Here is an 18,817-nt window from a genome sequence, read left to right on the forward strand (position 1 = left end):
CTTGCCTTTACCTTACTAGGTGCAAAATGTTTGTTCTCCAGCCAAGCTATGGCTGCTTCGTGAAAAGTTTTGTGTAAAGTAGTTTGCCTTGTAGATCTGTCCCTTTCCCCCACCCCACTGAGAATTGCAAAGGAAGAAGAGGTTGCAGTAGCTTGATAGATGATGAAAATCACCAAATCCACATTTGTGGAGCAGCAGGTGCATTTCAGGTGGCCTTGGGGAAGGGCTATAGCTCAGTGGCAGAATGTGTGTGTTGCATGCAAAAGATCCCACATTCAGTCCCTGGCATCTCCACCACTTCTCTGTCAGAGGCAGTATGCTTCTGAGTACCAGTTCTCTGGGGAGAGTGTTGTTGCCCCAGGGTCCTGCTTCTGAGCTTCCTCTGTTCCACTTTTGATTTTATTGCCCCTTAGAATCAGGTGGCATACAAATTTTATTAAATATGCAAAACTCTGAACTATGCCTGTGTATGTGGCTGCCACGGAGCTGGCAGGAGAAGTGCACATGCAGTCCACTGTTGTCCCTTTTTGCCATCTGAATTTGTGCAAGACACTTTCAAAACAAGGCAGAGGATGGGAGCTGGAAAGAAAGCTGGATGGGAGGAAGAGAAATGAAGGACGCAGCAGCCAAGTTTGATTGGAGGTAGGTGTGGAATACTGTGCTGAGTGACAGCAGAGCAGTAAAGGAAAGAAGAGGGAAAGGGATAGAAAAAACTACCAGGAATGAGGAAGAGAGAGCCAGAAAGAGAATGAAAGGTGAGGAAAGATAACAGATAAGGGGAAGCAAGGGGCTGTGTGGAGCAGACAAAGGATTTAGTGCAACATTTTGGTTGTATCCAGTGCTTTTCTTCTAGAAAAAAATGGTGCCAGTACTTCATACGCTTGAGTACCCCCAGAAAAAAGCATTGGTTGTATCTCTGTTGTGTGTATTCTTTTTGTAAACTCAGTCTAGAATACAACACAGCCTTGTCTCTTGGTCTTGTTATCCTATTAAAACCCAAGTAAATGTGTCTCTTTCAACACATTAGGATTGTGAATAATAGCTACTATCTATATATATCTACATCTATCTATAAATGTAAAAAATAAAGATGCTATATTATGTAGGTTCTGTTTGTTTTTTAGCAAATGAAAGAATTTGTAAGCAAAGAAGTTGGCGAGTTCTTGAAGTTTGCTCAAAATGCTGCCAGAAGTTGCTCTAAAGATTATAATAACATCTCAGAGGAGGCCTTGCTTTACACCGAGGTAATAGCTGTAAAAGGTTGCTTTGCTGCTTTCTCACCTTTAAAAACATAGTTTGAAAACTACATAGGAAACGCGATTTTATTAGCTGAGAGACGCTATGTGGAAGATGTTTAAATATATATATTCTGAGGGAACACATACCCTAATTTCAAAACAGCAACAAATATTTAAGTTGTATACATCTGCCAGTAATAAATGCAATAGAAGCAACTTGCATCTTATGCAGAGGTTATGTTTCAGGGATGGCATGTATATTCAAAAATGTATTTACCATACTTTTCCGTGTATAATACTAGAGGTTTTTTTACTCTAAAATAATGTTCAAAAGTGTGCCTCGTCTTATATATGGATAGTGGATGCGGGGGGGGGGGTGATTGGCTGCAGCCGCAAGCAGGAGCTGCAGCCGCGAGCAAGAGATTTGGTGGCTGATTGTTGGCTGCTAGAAGGGCTGCTATGGATTGGCTGCTTCTCCTCTAATTGGGTTGGTGATTGGTTTCTGCAGCAAGGACTGCTGTGGATTGGCTGTCACTGCCTCAATTGGCGGCTGCTGTTCTGGGATATGCGAGATTATCAGCTGACACCTTTTCTCAGTCGAGTTAGTGATTTTCTGCTCGGGAAGGGTCTGTTGGTGATCGACTGTCGCTGCAGCAAGTGGGCGATGGATTGGCGGATGCCGGCATTTCCATTTCCTCCTCCCCGCAAAAAGCTCAACAACTCTGAGCCATCTCCCCACATTTGCTTAAAATTGAGTCTTATACATGGAAAAGTACTCAAATGCCGCACACAAACACATGCACACACAAGCACACTCTTACCTTCCGGAGGCAGCACACCGGATGGGTCTTCCCCGCACCCCCAGAAGAGAGCTTTTAAGCTCTCAGGCTTTCCTTCTGGTCTCTGGGAGGCTCTTGTGTAAGTTAAAAGTTGCTTGTATTTCAGAACTGAAACTCTATTGTAATTTAGCTGTACATTATTTCTGAGACACCGTTGCAGAAAGCACACTTTTACAACCGTATTTTCTTTTACCTTCCAAGAAATTTTTAGCATCTCGTATTGGTTATGTGACGAAGTATCCTGAATGCTATAACCTACAAGAAGTTACCAGCATCATGGGAGGAAAGTTCTGCACGGAGCTGACATTTAAATTGGAAAAATGCCTTCTTGCTTTGGTAAGTTGTACTTTCTGGAGGAAAATGCTTTATACCAAGGCTACCTCTAACTCAACATCGTCTACACTGGCTGTTGCTGGTGCTTTAGAGTTTCAGGCAGGGATCTTTTCCGGCCCTTCCTGGTGATGCCAGGGACTAAACCTGAGACTTTCACATGTTCTCTGCCACTGAGTGAAGGCTGGCAGCGCACTTCTCATGACAGTTCTGGCACTGAACTCAAGTGTCAGGGACTGGTTGAACGCAGAGGAACAGTGGGAGGAACAAGTTGGGGAACCCCTAAGGGAAGAAGTCTCAGAGCCTGGGGATTGGTGGTGGCACGACAATGAATGGTCAGAGGGAGAAGACTGGGAGGAGGAGATGTCAGAAACTGAAGAGGTAACAGAGCTTGGTGAGGGGGGAGAGTCTGTGGAAGGGAAAAGTCCAGAATCAGAGACAGGAGAGGAGGGAGAGCAAGCAGCAGAGATGAGTCAGGCTTGTGAAGAGGCATGGGGTGTCATCCCCCACTTGCTGTGACAAGCTTTCCTGCCTCTGGTCTCCCAGAACCAGGGGAGTCATGGAGTGGGAGGAGCAAAGATGGGCATGCAGGCACAGTCTCTGATTGGGATATATATATTAAAAAGTTAACTCCAGCTTGCTCAGTGTGATTTAGTGATGGCTTGCTGCTGCCACTCGGGCACCATTTTTCATCATTGGACAGTTTGAGTGTTATTATTTACAGTTAAAGTGAATACAGCCAGAACAAACTAAAAGAGGGAAGGGAGTTTGTTAGGGAAGGGAAAAGAGATGGGGGGGAGGAATAGATTCCAGCAGAGCCCTCTGGACATGTACTTCATGCAAATTGTTCCAAGTATGGATCTCAAATGTCTGAGAACTTAATGCTCTTATGCCATTTGTTGAAGGTAGCTTTTCATACTTCACAGGAGTAAATAAGTCTTCTGACCACTGAGCAATCTGAGTGTAACATTCATTTGGCTAAGAGTGTGATCTTGAAAGAAACACATACAGTCATACCTTGGAAGTCAAATGGAATTCATTCCGGAAGTCCGTTTGACTTCCAAAACATTCGGAAACGAAAGTGCAGCTTTTCATTGGCTGCATGAAGTTACTGCAACCAATCGGAAGCCCCGTCAGATGTTCAACTTTCAAAAATCGTTTGCAAACCAGAACAGTCACTTCCGGGTTTGCGGCATTCAGGAGCGAAAATGTTTGAGAACTAAGCAGTTCAAAAACCAAGTGTCAGTTGGTGGTGTGGTTGCTCGAGAGTAACCAGGCAGGACTCTGACCTGTCTTTTCCAGGCTTTATTCTGGAAACTATTCACAGTGAAGAGTGTCATAAGTTCATGTCTGGCTCAATCGCTAGCAGAATCTGGAAGTGGTCAGTCCATGTACCTCCCCCAGCATAACAGTCGCGTGACCCCCAACGTTCTCCTTCCCTCCCTGCGCCAGAACCTACTGTGCAGAATGGGTGCTGGCAAAGGGGTACTTTCTTCCTCTCCGGTTTGCTCAGGCTCAGTGTTGAGGCTCTCCCTAGCATCTCCTGGTCCCTGCACCTCCTCTCCACTGGAGGTGGGGCTTTCTTGCTCTCCAGAGGAGGAACTGCTTTGCAAGATTTTTGGAGGTTCCCTATAACACAACTGCCCTTCCACCTCTCGCCTCTGAGCTGATGGCAGGTTCCTGACACCGAGGGTACGACTGTACTGAAGTTTTCTGTTCATTTGGAAGCCGAGCCAAAAGTGTTGGTTCTCTTTTTTCATTCTAGGGAAAGGTGAGCCTTGTTAAGCGATACTTTCCAAAACTGCCTGCACCAATACAGTTACCTGATAACCATAAAAATAAGGTGGACATTGCAACTCCAGAGCAGAGAGCTTCAACGCTTCACAATGTAAGTAAATGGTATGCTATCAGCAAGAACTATGACCACACAAAACCCCTCAGTTGGGAACCAGCTGTTCTTAACAAACAATTCCTAGTGATTATTTTCTGTCAAAATGTACATCGCATCACCTAATCAGAAATGACTTTTGTAGTGGCTGATACAGTTTAATAGAAGGTAGAATGGAGACATATACAAGTTTTAATTTGGTCTTGGATCCAAAGAACTGAAGGAGCAGAGAAAGAAAATGTGTTTGTGCAGTTGTGTGAATGGTTGTACAAGTGCTAGTTGAAAGCTTCTTGCAGTGGAGCAACCACAACATGTTGGGGGTCGCATTACACTATGAGAAACTCAGTTAATAAACAAGATGTGGTGTGTAACATGTAAAATCCAGTGCACTGCAAGCAGGTTTCTTTTTTTACAAGAACCTCTGCAGAGGCTTACCCAAGTGCTTACACTCTTGGGTTTGAGAATCAATTTTCTTGTGTAGTGATCTTCCACTAAGCTGGAAGTGATCCTTTGGTGGGCACATAAGGCTTTTTGCTAGAGGAGCAGTACATTCAGAACCAGATGTCCACATTAATCAGTGTTCTTCAACCTTGGTTCCCCAGATGTTGTTGGACTACAACTGTCAGCATCCCTAGCCACCTTATCCAATAGTCCAGCAACATATGGGGACCTGAAGTTGAACACTGAGTGAGTGAGCTTTTGTTCTGAAAAAGCCTTCAGCCTTTTGCTCTATTTTCATTGTGGTTTTATGCACCACCTAAAAGTGCACTATAGCTGAAGAATTCTTCCAAGAGTTATTAGGGCATCTAATCATGCATGCAAGGAAGTTGCTTCCATCTTTAAAATCATTAGTGTTTGAATCCATGAAAATATATCTGCAGTATTAATAAATATATTGATCCCTGCTTTAGAAATTTGGCTCCTCTTTCTCCCCTGTCCCCAAATCAAATGATTTCCCCCCATAATATTTTCCCCTGCTGGATCAAGTACTTTCATGTCTAATAGTGGAATGTCATATTGCTCTCACTCTGATTTACACTTTGTTTTCTCATTTTGTTTTCAAAAGGATGTTAGTACAGATCCAAATGCTGAAAAACTTGTATTGAAATATGGTCCTCAGGTAGTGCTGACGAGTGAGTCATTATTTACATTGTTGAACAATAATGGTATGAGTTACAGTGAACAGTGGGAACTTCCGGTTTCTGTGAAAATCATCTCTAATGAAGGTATATGCATGTTATTTATATATATGTATATATATATATATATACACACAGAGAGAAATATATTTTGAGCCAAAGGGCTGGTGCTTATTTTCTGGTGCATATAATATAAATTGTGTGTTTTCATACATATAGCAGATATAAAATTAGAATATTATTGCCCTGACAACATTTCCTGTTAGCCCTTTGAAGATCCTGGTGAATTTTGAACTGTACCCACATACCGAGGGGGGTGCCTAGTTGAACTAATTGAGACTTCCTTCTAAGTAGACATGTGTAGGATTGCGTTGGACATGCTTAAGGGTTTTGCTATTAATCTCTTGGAATTATTCTGGAAATGAAGGGGGAGGGGGAGATTTCTTTGTAGTGAGAAAAAGGTCAGTAATATCCAGAGGTGTTTTACTATGTTGCAGCAAAAACAAGACTTAGCAAATTTGTTAACAAACATCAGGAAATAACGAAGAATAGGAAAAATAGGTAAAGCAAAATTGCAAAGTTTATAGAGAGAGATGCACAGATATATTGCATCCTTCTTACTACTTAGAACAGTAACAGTGTCCAGAGACATGGAGCACAACTAATAATGATTTCTGGTGATATTTTCCTGCTACTTTTCCCCACTCCCACTAAATTGTTCTCCCAAGTTGATTATGACCATTGATTCTATTGCTACATAATTATTTGCAGTTATGCAGGAGAGGAGTCAAGGAACTGATTTGGCATACTGGTTCTCCTCCAACCACTCAGCTAGTTTTTGTGGTTTTTTACTGTAAGGACAGTTGAAATTCAGTGGTTTATGAAAGGAAAAGGTTTGTGAAAAGCAGAATAAGAAACCCGGAATTATTATTATTATTATTATTATTATTCCCTGTCCATCTTGCTGGGTTGCCCCATTAAAGTTACTGGGAGGAAGTCACTTTTATTTCTCTGCTGGTTAATGCATCTTCTCACATCTTCCTTTAATTAAAAGGAAAGCAGGAAGTTAATTTGTAGGTAAGTGTCCAGAAAATAACGATTGTGCTACTGGAAAGTGAACATACACTTTTTTTTTCTTTAAAGGTTTCAGACCAGTCAAAGTTGCCTATATTGATCCCCCTCTCCCAAAGAAAGAGATGGCCATGAGAGAAAAGAACCATTTGTATCATGAATTTCTGGCAGATTTCCACATGACTAAAAAATCAAGCATTTTGGCACATGCTGCGATACTAGACAACCCACCTGAAGGACTTGTGAGTTCCATTTTTAAGCTTATTTAGTTTTATTGAGCACGAGGGAGAATTTAACTTTCCTGCAGCTTATGAAATGGTACTGGATATCTTGTGTTCCCTGATCCTGCATAGAAATCTGCTACAGAATATCTGTCCTTGCTAACCTCCCTTTATATTTTGGGGTGGGGGAAGTTTTAAGTCATCAAGGGTTGCATGGATACATTTCTTAAAAGTGCAAGCGCTCATCTTCACCCAGCTCTTCTTGATCCAGCTTTACCAGAGTCTTTTCCAGAGTGCTTTACCTTTGGTTTCCATCGGTACAGAGCATTTCACCATGCAGAATGAAGGTGCCACTTGTCATGCTGAGTACCTGGGTGGGCTGGGTCTCTGCAGATCTTTAACTTTCAACCTGCCTCAGTTTGCCCCCCTGTATACAAGGATTTTCTATCTTTGTTCTGCATGGCTGCCAGATAAACACACAGGAAGCTGATTTATTCTGAGTCAGACCGTTATTCCATCTAAGCCAGCAGAGACTGGCAGATGCACTCCAGGGTTTTAGACAGGAATCTTTCCAAGATTTACCTGGAGAAATTCCCTTCTTGGTAAAAATAAATAAATGAAACTTTCCCATTTTATTTTTACAACTACCCCCTGTGAGGTAGTTTAGGCTGAGAGATAGTAACTGGTCCATGGTCAACTAGTGAGCTCCATCCAGCATCTCCTTGTTCCCAGCCCAACATTCTCAGCCATTACATCACACTCTGTACTATGCAGTGGATACAGGTTTCCCTAAACCTGTATTCTGACAATAAAATGTGGCTTTTCTTGATGACAAATGTTGGCATTTAGGGTGGGCGTGTATGTACTTGTGACGTTAGTGCCCCCTTCTCTCCAGGGAGCACAGGGCAATGTACTATTTATCCAGTTTTATCTGCACAACAAGCCTGTGAGGTAATTAGGCTGAGTGTGGGTAACCCAGTGGGCTTCATGACTTTATGAACACAGCTCTTCACAATCCAATACACCACAGTGTTGAGTACAGCACTGGCTCTTAAATGTCACTATTTCCATTAATGTGCCTTTATAACAGAAAATGAGGCAAAATTTGAACAGGTAGCTAATTTGCAAATCCTTCTACAAGAACATGTTTTCATCACTGATGAACTGGGTTTGAAAATCTTTGAAATGTTTTCCCCTTTCCAGTGAATACCTTCTAAACACTTCCATTTCCCTTGTTTTGCTTGTATCAGATGTAACAATCGCAATCTAATAAACCACAATTTGTCAGAACATGTGCTCACTTTCTTCTCTTACTGTGCTTTAATTCAACTACAGTTTCCATTATGTCCAAACAAGGAAATTGTGATTTATTATATTGAGTGCAAGCCCGGATCCAATCCTGGTTTGTTGTCTGAGATTAAGCCACAGTTTCCCAGTTCGGACCTGTTGTTAACAATTTCTGAATGTTTTCCATTATGACAAGAGAGAGTAATAGGAGGAAAAAGATGAGCACAATAAAAAATAATTGGTCTGATAAACCATGGTTTGTTAGATTGAAATTGTTGTGTCTGAGCCTGACCCCTGAAACATTTTGATGCAGAAATACTGAATAGGCTTCATATATTAACTGTTAAGCAGATCATTTTGTTCACTGTTAAGAGTGGCTCTCTATGTATTTTTTTGTTTTGTTTTCCTTCTTTAGCTAGGAGCACCACTTGAAGCATGTCAGGGTAGACGGCTTCAAGTACCTGACTCTGTGGATCTAGACTTTGGCACTGATGTGACAGAACTAGAGACGTTTGGTTCTGTATCTAAGCATTCAAATGCTTCTAAACTGGATAACATTCCTGCAAAACCTGCCAGTATATCATCAGAGCATGTGAAAATGGAGAAAGCACCAGTGTTGAACATGAACAGTGGCACAAGCTCGCAGACATCTGACTCCATCAGCCTAGACATTCATACCAATGTCACATTGACAACAAAGCCTTCTACACCAGAGAGCAGTCCTGTGAAACATGAATATATGTCAAAAATCTTATCAAAGCACCTGAAAATGGAGAAAGAGTCAGTGTGGGAGGTAAACAGTGATGTTGGAGAAGGAAGGAGCAAAGGCCCTGAACGGAGGCTAGAATTAAGCACAGAACAGGATTTTAATAGGACTCCAGCATCAAGTAGTGGTGTCTTGGGTTTGGACTGTGAAGCAATTTCATCAGTTAAAGGGTTCAATTCGATGGAAATTGAACCAGATGGCAAAAGAGTTGTTTACGTCAAAGATGAAACTCTGGACAAGAATACCTTATTAACTTCAGATAAAGATAACTTCAAGGAAGGAGGTTTGGCTTATGTAGCCAAACATGATAACTCATCCATTCTCTCCTGCTGCAGTGACACAGATGAGGAATCTTTGATAATTGACACAGGACATAAAAATGGCACTGACTGTGAATCGGGTGTGGTTGCTTCTGACCGAGGCCCTGAAGCAGTTACTCCTGAGTCTCCTCGCTCGAAACAAGCCCTGTTAGGAAAACTGGCAGATCCTTCAAGGATTCCAGTTCAAGAAATGGCTGTGTCCAAAAAAGATTGTGAACAGATGTCTAAAGAATTTGATCCTGTTGGGCAGATTTTGAAAATGCAAGCTGAACTTCTCAAGCCACCTTCTCCACACCGACAAGAGCAGCCACAGATGAATTCTGAAAAAAGCCCTGCACCAAGCCAGGGGTATCCACCATCAAAAGTACCTTCTGCTATGGAGCCCAAGCAAAGTACCACTGTGGATACCAGTAACTTACCCAAGGTTACCTGGACATCATATTTTCAGGGATCTCAAAAAGGTGAGTTTTTTGGTGGCTGTGCTAAGAATGTGGTCCCTGATTGGGCAAAACACTACCAGAATCCAGGTGGTGTGCAACAACTTCTGGGACATCCTGGCCAACCATCAGCACTTTCCTCTTTGAGGTTGAATCCAATGTACCCATTAGTCAGACGGCATCCTTACATGTTACAGGGCAGAAAACACACCTTTTAAATGGGCGCAGCCTAGTGAGTGTGATGAGATTTTGACCAACTGCCTTTTTACTCTCTCTTTTGGGAAGAGGTGGTTTGGGGTGCAGCTGAAGATTGTTTGGAATATGAACCTCCTCAACAAGGCAATCTTATCTACAAGCTGTTCAGCCTTGGCGACCTGCAGCTACTGGTGCGCTGCCCTGTGCAGAAAGTAGAGCAGAGGCCATCCAACAAGAAAGCAAAAGTCAAAAGGGTAAGCTTTTGTGTTAAGTGGGGCTCGTGTTTTTCCAGACATTTAAAAGAATGTGGTTTTCTCTTTGAGCCAATTCACTTGCCACTTCCTTGGTCAGCAGCCAGAGCTTGGTCCACTTTGAGAAGGTGGAATCATAGAATTGAGTTTGAAGAGACCATGAGGGTCATCCAGTCCAGCCCCCTGAAATGCAGGACTCTTTTGCCCAACTTGGGGCTTGAACCCACAACCCTGAGATTACGAGTCTTCTCCTTAATCAACTGAGTTAGTGGCTTAGCTCCAGCTCCCACCCAACAGCATCCTCTTGCTTTAGCTGCAGCTCCCTCTGAGCCTCTCCACACTCTGGGTGGCTGACCTGCATGCTGTGCTGGAGTGCTGGCAGCAGCTGCAAGTCCCACTTTCTTCACCAAAGCAGAGAATGGGGAAATGAGGACTCCCTGTGCTGCTGCTTTCCCCACTACCCCTTTCCACCAGCTCCTTGTGTGCGGCATCTGTGTAGTTCATTGTCTTCCAAGACTCCTTTCATTAAAAGAGTCCTATAGTTCTATGGCGGAAGGAAGTTAGGGGGAAAACTACTTATGATGCTTTTCCTGACACTTTGTTTGATCATGTAAGCTAAGCACACAAATTTGTTGCTGCTTCTGTTGTTGTGCCAGCTATGCAGAAAGATGAGGAGCCTCCCAGGATGATTGGAGGCCCCTCCATTGCAGCTTGGGATGTGTGAACAACAACATGGTTGGGGCTCCATTTCTCCAGAAACAATCAGCTTTGTTGCTTGAGGGTGCTGTTAGATAAGTGTTTCTCAAGCTTGGGTCTCCAGCTATTGTTGGACTACAGCTCCCATCATCCCTGACCACTGGTCCTGCCAGCTAGGGATGATGGGAGTTGTAGTCCAACAGCAGCTGGAGACCCAAGCTTGAGAAGCACTGTGTTAGATCCATGCCTTGCTGCAGATGCCTCATTGGCATCTGTAGTTCGAAGCACCATTCCCCAGCTAAGGCTGCTCCTCGACAGAAAGGGCCTGGCCACTGTTGTCCACATCCTGGAAAGTTGTTTGTTGTTTGGATGATTGCAACCCAGTATAGGTGAGGCCACCTTTGAAGTTTCCTCACACTTCAGTTCATTCAAAGTACAGGTGCTAGACTACCAGCCAGAATAGGAATTTTCCAGCCCTGCTGCCTGAGTTCCTTTTAACAAGTTGCCAGGGATTGAACCAGCAGCAATGTGCTTTGCTTCTGATCTATGGACCTGTTGCCTCCACAGTACAAACCAGAATCCAATCTAGGGTTGATGGCTCAAGCTAGTATTACGGTTATAATACTATAACCATACAAAGAACTTGCGCTGACAGAATTTATGTACTGCAAAGAGAAATAAAAGTTCTCCATTTCAAAAGTCCCTACTGTTTTGTTCCTTTCTGCTATGCAGTCATAGCATATGAACCATTCTACTGCCAGTGCCATACAGTGAAATGTAAGGAGCAGGGATTATCCTCTTAAGAATTGGAGAGACATACATTTGGGGAAATGTTATTGCTACTCTGCAGAAGATAAGTAACACAAATGCTTATAAAATTAGTTTGTGGGGAGTTGCCTCAGAATATCTTAGTCCTCTTTTTGTCCTTGAACTTCCTAAAGGTGGCAGCATTGCACTTCTGGATTTTCAGAATACCCCGTGCATTCCATTCACATAGGTGCAAATGTTGTTAAGTACAATGAAGTCAGGTCATATAATCAGTATCTTTAGATTGTGGCTATCCATAACAAACTTTCCCAATGTGAGTAGAATGCACTGTATCGATGATGACATATAGAGCCATTACAAATATGCATCTATGCAAAATTGAAACCGCGGTGTGATTGTGACCTCAAGACTGTTTATTCCAGCAGTGGCAATTACTGCTGTGGTGCTCTTAAGAAAATACAAAAGGGTGAGAACCACTGTGTACTTTTTTTATTTACCCTGATGCTACAGAGCTGAAGGGAGGCAGACTCTGAGCTCTCGTAAGTTTTCCACATTTATATCCTCACAATGCATGTATCGAAAAGTTGCATAGCGGAGGAAGTGGGGCAGGGTGTCATGGGCTGCAGGGTGCCCTCCAGCAGGTGGAACCAGCACTGCCTGAAAACTCAGCGCGGGGTGGGACGTGGGTGGTGCACAGCCTGCAGGGCGCTCCAGCTGCTGCATCCCTCCTGGTCACAAGTGGACGCAGTGCTGCCAGAAAAAGCAGCATGGGGCGCACTGCTGGAAGGGCACCTGGAATGGGCACCCGGGAGAGGCGTGTAAGTGCCGGCCTGAAGGTGTTCCTCCCAAGTCCTAGGCGCCCTCCCAGCGGTGCACCCCACAATGTTTTTTCCTACAGTGCTGGGCTGGCGCACGCCAGCTGCTTCCCTCCCAGGAGGGATGCATTCACTCGGGCAACACACTTGGATGCCCTCCATGGTGTGTGGGGGGGTGCACGCATACCCCCTTGCCCCAGGCGCCAGCGGGAGTTGCTACGCTGGTGTGCATATTGTAGAACCTTCACAAAAAAGATAGTCACCCAGAAGTTACTTCCTTTGCTACTTTGCATCTCAAAATAGTTTTCAGATTAAGGGAAGACTTCATGAACCCCAGGCCTGGTCCCAGATGAGTCCAGTCTGGCAGTGGCAGTGAATCAGATTCTGGTTATTTATGAAGTATGTAGACTAAAAATATGTTAACCAAGTGAAAACACCCCCTCCCCTCCGGTTTTGCAGTACTTTCCAGTTTACGTATTGCCAAAGCTAGAATATCAAGCCTTCTATGGAGTGGAAGCATTAACTGAAGGTGAAGTATGTCGTCTGTGGACAGAGAGTTTGTTACATTCAAGAAGTACATTTACAGTTGGTAAGTTTAGTCCTGCTGAACATAAGTTGATTCGTTCTGGGTTAATATTTTCTGATCCTGCACTAAGGGGATCGTAACTTCCTGTCATTTTCTTTCTGCAAAATTCTTCACATAACCATTTTTTTTTTTAAAAATGGACCAACTGGGAATAATTTCTCAATGGAAAAACTATGCTGAATGTTCCAATATGTAATTAAGTCCTGTGGCATGCATAGGGAATTCATGACCACAAAGATGTAGCAATTGCACTTTTGATGGACATCAGAGTCCGGCCAGAGTTTGGGGGTGCAGTCCCTTAGAATTCCACCAGGGGGCTGGAGCCTCTCTGATTGGCTACCAAGACAGCCAGTCAAGTGGGGGGTGGAGCCAGCACTTCGGGAGGGAGAACAAAAGGAGCTGTTTCTGAGGAATAGAGTTGGATAGGGATAGAGAAGGGAAAGAGATTGGAGATAGGGACAGAGATAGGGTGTAGTTTGGGAGGTGGGGGTTAGGATAGGATTTGACTGAGGGAGAGCTGGTTCTGATTTGAGTTGAACATCCACACTGAGGAGACTAACTCTAGCAAGAGGAAAGAGCCTCGTAGTTTAAGATAGGAAGACCATGTGGAGTGTCTTGGGAGGGTATACAGCTGGAGTTATCTGGAGGGCTGAGCTTGAGCAGGGAGAGGGAGAAGCTGTGGGAATACAGACTACCTGGGTCTCATTCCAGCCAGGAGGGGAGAGTTCTTCTAGGAAAAAAAGAATCCCAAGCCAGTAACAAGGGGTGAAGTGATCCCCTGGGTCTGTTATACTAATCTGAATACCTCAGGAGTGGGATTACTAGTTAACTGACAAAAAGGACCCCTTTGCTCTTGAACCAAATTAATAAACTGTGTTAAAAACATTGACCTGAAGCATCTGCTGGACCTAAGCATAAGGACCTAGAAAGGAGTAACAGAAACTGAAGTGTAACAGCTGATTTTGAGTAGAGGGAGTTTAAGAGAAGATGTGCCTGTACTACTGTGTTTAACCTGTAACATAATCATATTTAGCTTAAGTAATAAGTTAACTTCTACCTGAAAGAACGCATCTCCTGACCCAACTTTGTTTCACCAACTTCTTCTTCTTCTTTGTAAATAAAACTTCTCTTGTTTGGTTAACTCCTGCCTGAGACTCCTTGAATCGCAGTTTCTCTCACACAAGATAGCCTGTGGTAAATTGCAGACATTCATTTAATTGGCATACTGTGAGGTGGGTCCGCTATATTTAATTGGGAGCAGGATGAATCTGCTACATATTAATTGGTGGTTAGCGGTGGGATCCGCTACAGCCCCATGCATACAAGGCCTTTTAAAGGGATTAGAAAAACCCCAGGGAACATCAGTCTATTAGCTATGATAGCTAAAAGGAGCATCCCTTTTGAGAAGCAGCCTGTCTCTGCTAAACAGAACAAAGTCATTGCCTTCATGTGCTGCTTGTGAATGTTCAGATATATCTGGCTGCTTGCTGTTGGAAACAACTGATCCCAGAAGGCTATTCTCAAGTAACGTATTACACAACTTGTAAGAAGAAAAATAAAATCAGGCCTGTACTTAGCAGAAGTATGCCTAGAGAATAGGAATCTGAGTGTTTTGGATTATTGGTCCTTTCATAGAATCAAAGAATTGTAGAGTTGGAAATATCCAAAGGGTCATCATGACCATAAGCAACATTATTTGGAGTGCTGAAGGCAGATTCTTGATAGTCAGTGCCCTTCCTAAATAGACTTACTCACTGCTATCTGTCCATGACCCCTCATTGCACTGCTAACAGCAATACAGGGCTGGGTGAGAGACTTTTTGTTACTCCATTACTGGCTGGTGGAGAGTAGCACCGCACCCCATAGTTGAATTCGACTGGATTTAACCATCCAGGACTTATCTTTAGTTGTGCAGGGCAGTTGCTACTATGATATCATTTGCCTTGGAATAAAGAAATCTGTTCAAAACTGAGCACCCTGAGTTAGCAAGTTTACCAGCTCTGGAAATTAGCAAAATGGAAACATATCCCAGGTCCCCATTCCAGCAGCACAGCATAGTTTTAATTTGTCTACCCTTGTGATTTTTAAGAGCTGGACTAAATCAGTTTCACAAGTATGAGCAGATGGCTTTTTCTACTTTTTAATGATACTGCATTTCATCATTTTATAAGCCGCTTTGTGGGTTTTTTGAGTGTAGGGCAAGGCAAGAAAAAAACCACACATACCTGGAAATAATAAATAAATAAATGCTTCTTTGGAGGTAGTTGAGTTACTGATAAAATATGCAGACTGAGGATGCCCAGCCTCTCTCTCCCTCTGGCTCATAAGGATTTCTTGGTTAGAGGGATAAAGTTTAAAAGCAAGCCAACCAAAAACAAACAAACCCCCACCTCTTAATAATCTTCCTTTCTTGTGTAACCAGCCATGAAGTATGACTGATAATCTTGCTGTCAGGAAATTGACATTTGCTTGGAGTTGATAGCAGTATGTCGAATACAATGTCTATGTAAAGTTTACCTAACTTCAGAGCGCTTTTGGCAAAGCACATGCAGTGGCTGGAAAGGTGCTCCACATTTAATGGCTGAACTGAAATTCAAACAAAGCACAATACAGATTCAAGACTGCATTAGTTAGTAAGTGACAGAACATTCAAACAAGTAAGTGTTTAAATACTCTCCCCATCTCTGTGTACAGAGATGAATCAAAGAAATTAGTTGCAGAAAGAAACTTTCAGTTCAAGTTTATTAATTGTTCACAGACTTCTGCACTTCAAAAAGCAAATGTTTGATTCTGTACACAGAAAAATCCAGAAAAACCTACTAACAATGCATTTTTCCTTGTTAAAGATTTAAACAGGTTTAGAGCAAGCAATACACATTGATAGCTGAACAATTTAGAGGGTGGTCAGTGGATGTTTTTGTTTGTTAGTTTTAAAAAAAGAAACCAGTACATTACCAGCCACCAGCTCCTATATGTGGCCCAGTGGTGACCAATGGCATTTAAGGCTGCCTGAGACTAGAAAGATTGCTGTTTTAGGGGGTTCAGTAGAACTCACTCCTGGGTAAGTACAATAGGATGGTAGCCATCAGGATTTTGGGGTTTGTTTACCTGGTCTCTCTTTATAGTTCTTAGTTTTGTTTTATTGAAGTTGTGATTGTGTCATGATCTTTTAATCTAAATGCTGGTCTCTCCTCCATTACTTGAGAATTTCCTTCATCTTTGTTGTGCAGTTCCTCATTTTTCATTGTGAAACGGTTTGGTATTTTTTCTTTTCTTCAGGTCATGTTGATGCCTTGACTTCAAAGTTGTTTCTGCTTGAGCAACTGCCTGCAGAAGGGTTGAAAAAAAGATTTGGCGCATTTAAGTGAGTGAGCTTCCTATAATGTAAAAAATTTACAAGGTATTTGTTAATGACAGCTTCAGAAGAAGAAGCATGTCTGAATAAGCCAGCTCCTTTTAAATGTCATTCCTCACGTTACTACACTGTTAACAGTGCATTTTTATTTTATAACGTTGTGACCACCCTGGTTGAGGTATATTCTCTATTCCAACTCTACATGTTAATGATACAAATAAAATACAGTACAGGGTTACCGCTTCACCAGGTGCTACCTGTTGGTTTGTTGTTATGGTTTGGGTAGATGATATACCGATACTTAGGCAGAAAGCTGATGGATCATTTAATAAAACCAAATAGACAAATTGGATGACATTAAGTTGAGGGAGGGGGCCTTTCTTGTCAGGTGAATTTCCCCCATTAAACCATAGGTAGCACTTTCAGTTCACGTTGAATCCTTGCCAAAGCAGGCTTCTTTCGTCATTGTGTGTGTTCGGAACAGTCAGGTGACACAGGCCACACACTTCCAATGTTCACTTTGCTGTCATGATTTTGAAACTTTCCTTTTGTGAAAAAACGTAATATGAGATTCTCTTGCCAGATTTCCCACATGTCTGGTGCTGTGGTGGCTGAATGGGGCAGTACAGTGTTACTTCGGTTTTTGAACATCTCCATTGACAAACGTTTCGGTTTTCGAATGCTGTAAGCCTGGAAGTACCATATTCGCCTGAATATAAGCTGCACCTTTAAAATTGAAAGGGGGGGGGGAGAAAAAAAAACACCTGGCTGCATATTGGGGGGGGGGGCGCTACATTGCCAACGGCCTTTCCCCTTCTTTGCTTTCTCCCTTCCTGGCCTTGGAGAGGACGGGGGACTACGCACAGGGCAGGTGTCGCTTTGCCGCGCTCCTGGCTGCACACCATAAGTTTGTGAATATAAACCACACTTTAACTTTTTACGGTTGGAATTTGGGGGAAAAGTTAGGCTTATATTCAGGCCAATACGGTAAATGCTTCAGTTTTCGAACGCACTTCAGAAGTCGAACATGAAACACAGCTTCCGTATTGAGTTTTCCATTTTGAGGCTTCCATGCTGAGGTTTTGGTTTTCAAACATTTCGGAACTCGAACAGTCTTCCGGAATGGATTATGTTCGAAAACTGAGGTACCGCTGTATAGAGCTGAGTAGCCTGGTCAACTGATCAGGGAAGTTTGTCAGAATTCACAAACTATGTAGCTGTATGTGTGTATGTTTTTGAGAGACCAATGATTTATAATGCACTAATTTTTAGTGTTCATGAAACACTTCCCTCAAATTATTTGTTGCTTATAAATGTTAATCTTTCTGTAAGTGTGGAACTGACACTTTTACAAGCACCACATAGGTACAAATAGTGTTAGTTCCATGCCTGCAAGAAACCTGTTGGTTTTAGGAAGGGGCCTTTGCTGTGTTGTTTTCAGCACCTGCTAAAAGCCTTTTGGTTTAGGCAAGCCTACCCAGACATATAATGTTAGCATGCAATTTTATTATGTACATTTTTAGCAACTGTCTGTTTATATTTTGATAAGATCAGACACTAAAATCAAGTTAACATAGTTTTTATCAGCATTTTAAGATGAATGTTTTATATTCTAGGTAAATTGCTTAGAAGTTAAGAATGATTAAGTGGTATATAACCATCCTGTTACATTAATAAATTTACACATGCAGGCCAGCAAATTCACTGAATATTCTCCAACATATACTGAAGAAAGTGACTGGGTATGTATTTCCTTTGACTTTATTTCTAAATGGTCCATGGTCCTATGCTAATTTTGTGAATAAGTATCAGAAAAGCCCTTGCAGACTTAGAGCTCCAGGTGCATAAGGAAGGCTCACAAGCTGGAAGGTCCTCAGGAGCCATGCAGCGGAAGGCAACAAGAAGAGAAAAGGGGCGTGGGTAGCAGGATCGAGGACCAAGAACCGTGAAAGCTGCTGAGCCAAGGTTGTTGAGAATGAAGGGAAGGCAGGGCTGAAGTCATGTGCTAGGCAGACCCAATGCAAAAAAAGAACCTGGGCTGAGAGAAGCCACATTCACAGACCAGAAAGCTATCCAGCAGAGGAACAAAATAAGGAGAATTCTGCACTTGTTTAGCCAGCATCCTGACCTGATCTGAAAGATTTTCATTCATTCTTTTGTTAATCTTTTTATATGGCACTTTTCCATGGGATTGTGGCTGTAGTAACTTGCAACATGTCGGACAATCAGCAATAATTAGCACAATTCAAAACTATGGTATGAACAATTGCAAATAACCATAGTGTTAGTCAGCGAGTACAAGGTAAGATTGTCAACAGTAGGAATAAACTGACCTAATCCAGCATCTTGAAACCAAACAGGAGAGGAGAATAGAGCTGAACACAGCAACAAAAATGCACTGTGCTCATTGTCAAACAGCATAGGGTTGTCCATAGGCATGTTTTTTGCCAGCCACACGCTTCGCTTGTGGCAGCCTTTCTCCCAGCTCTCACCTGGGCCTCCTTGCTGAATCTCTTCTCTCCATATGGGAAGATAAAGATTGCCAGTCCTCCTTCAGGCCCTGCATGCACTCACAGTGCTGCTATTTCTCAGGCTCTCCCCCTAAGCCCCCCTTC

At 42.7% G+C, this 18,817-nt stretch overlaps 1 protein-coding gene across 3 annotated transcripts in view; it reads left to right on the forward strand.

The window, feature by feature from the left end:
- The window catches only part of ICE2 (interactor of little elongation complex ELL subunit 2), a 31,294-nt gene that overhangs the window by 7,028 nt on the left and 5,449 nt on the right, over positions 1-18,817 (forward strand). The window contains exons 4-13 of one of the 3 annotated variants that reach the window (XR_013979369.1): positions 1,125-1,244; positions 2,279-2,413; positions 4,173-4,295; positions 5,362-5,521; positions 6,578-6,747; positions 8,429-9,560; positions 9,822-9,985; positions 12,721-12,850; positions 16,127-16,211; positions 17,819-17,944. Coding sequence is in view for 2 of the 3 variants with exons in the window: in XM_080980687.1 (XP_080836813.1) it covers positions 1,125-1,244; positions 2,279-2,413; positions 4,173-4,295; positions 5,362-5,521; positions 6,578-6,747; positions 8,429-9,560; positions 9,822-9,985; positions 12,721-12,850; positions 16,127-16,211; positions 17,894-17,944 (2,270 nt within the window). In the remaining variant the exon portion in view is untranslated. The remainder of the gene's footprint in view (positions 1-1,124; positions 1,245-2,278; positions 2,414-4,172; positions 4,296-5,361; positions 5,522-6,577; positions 6,748-8,428; positions 9,561-9,821; positions 9,986-12,720; positions 12,851-16,126; positions 16,212-17,818; positions 17,945-18,817) is intronic. The other 2 variants (XM_080980687.1, XM_080980688.1) reach the window with 2 other exon arrangements.

The sequence above is a fragment of the Podarcis pityusensis genome, assembly GCF_964106645.2.
Source record: "Podarcis pityusensis genome assembly, chromosome: 14".
Classification (NCBI taxonomy): Eukaryota; Metazoa; Chordata; class Lepidosauria; order Squamata; family Lacertidae; genus Podarcis; species Podarcis pityusensis.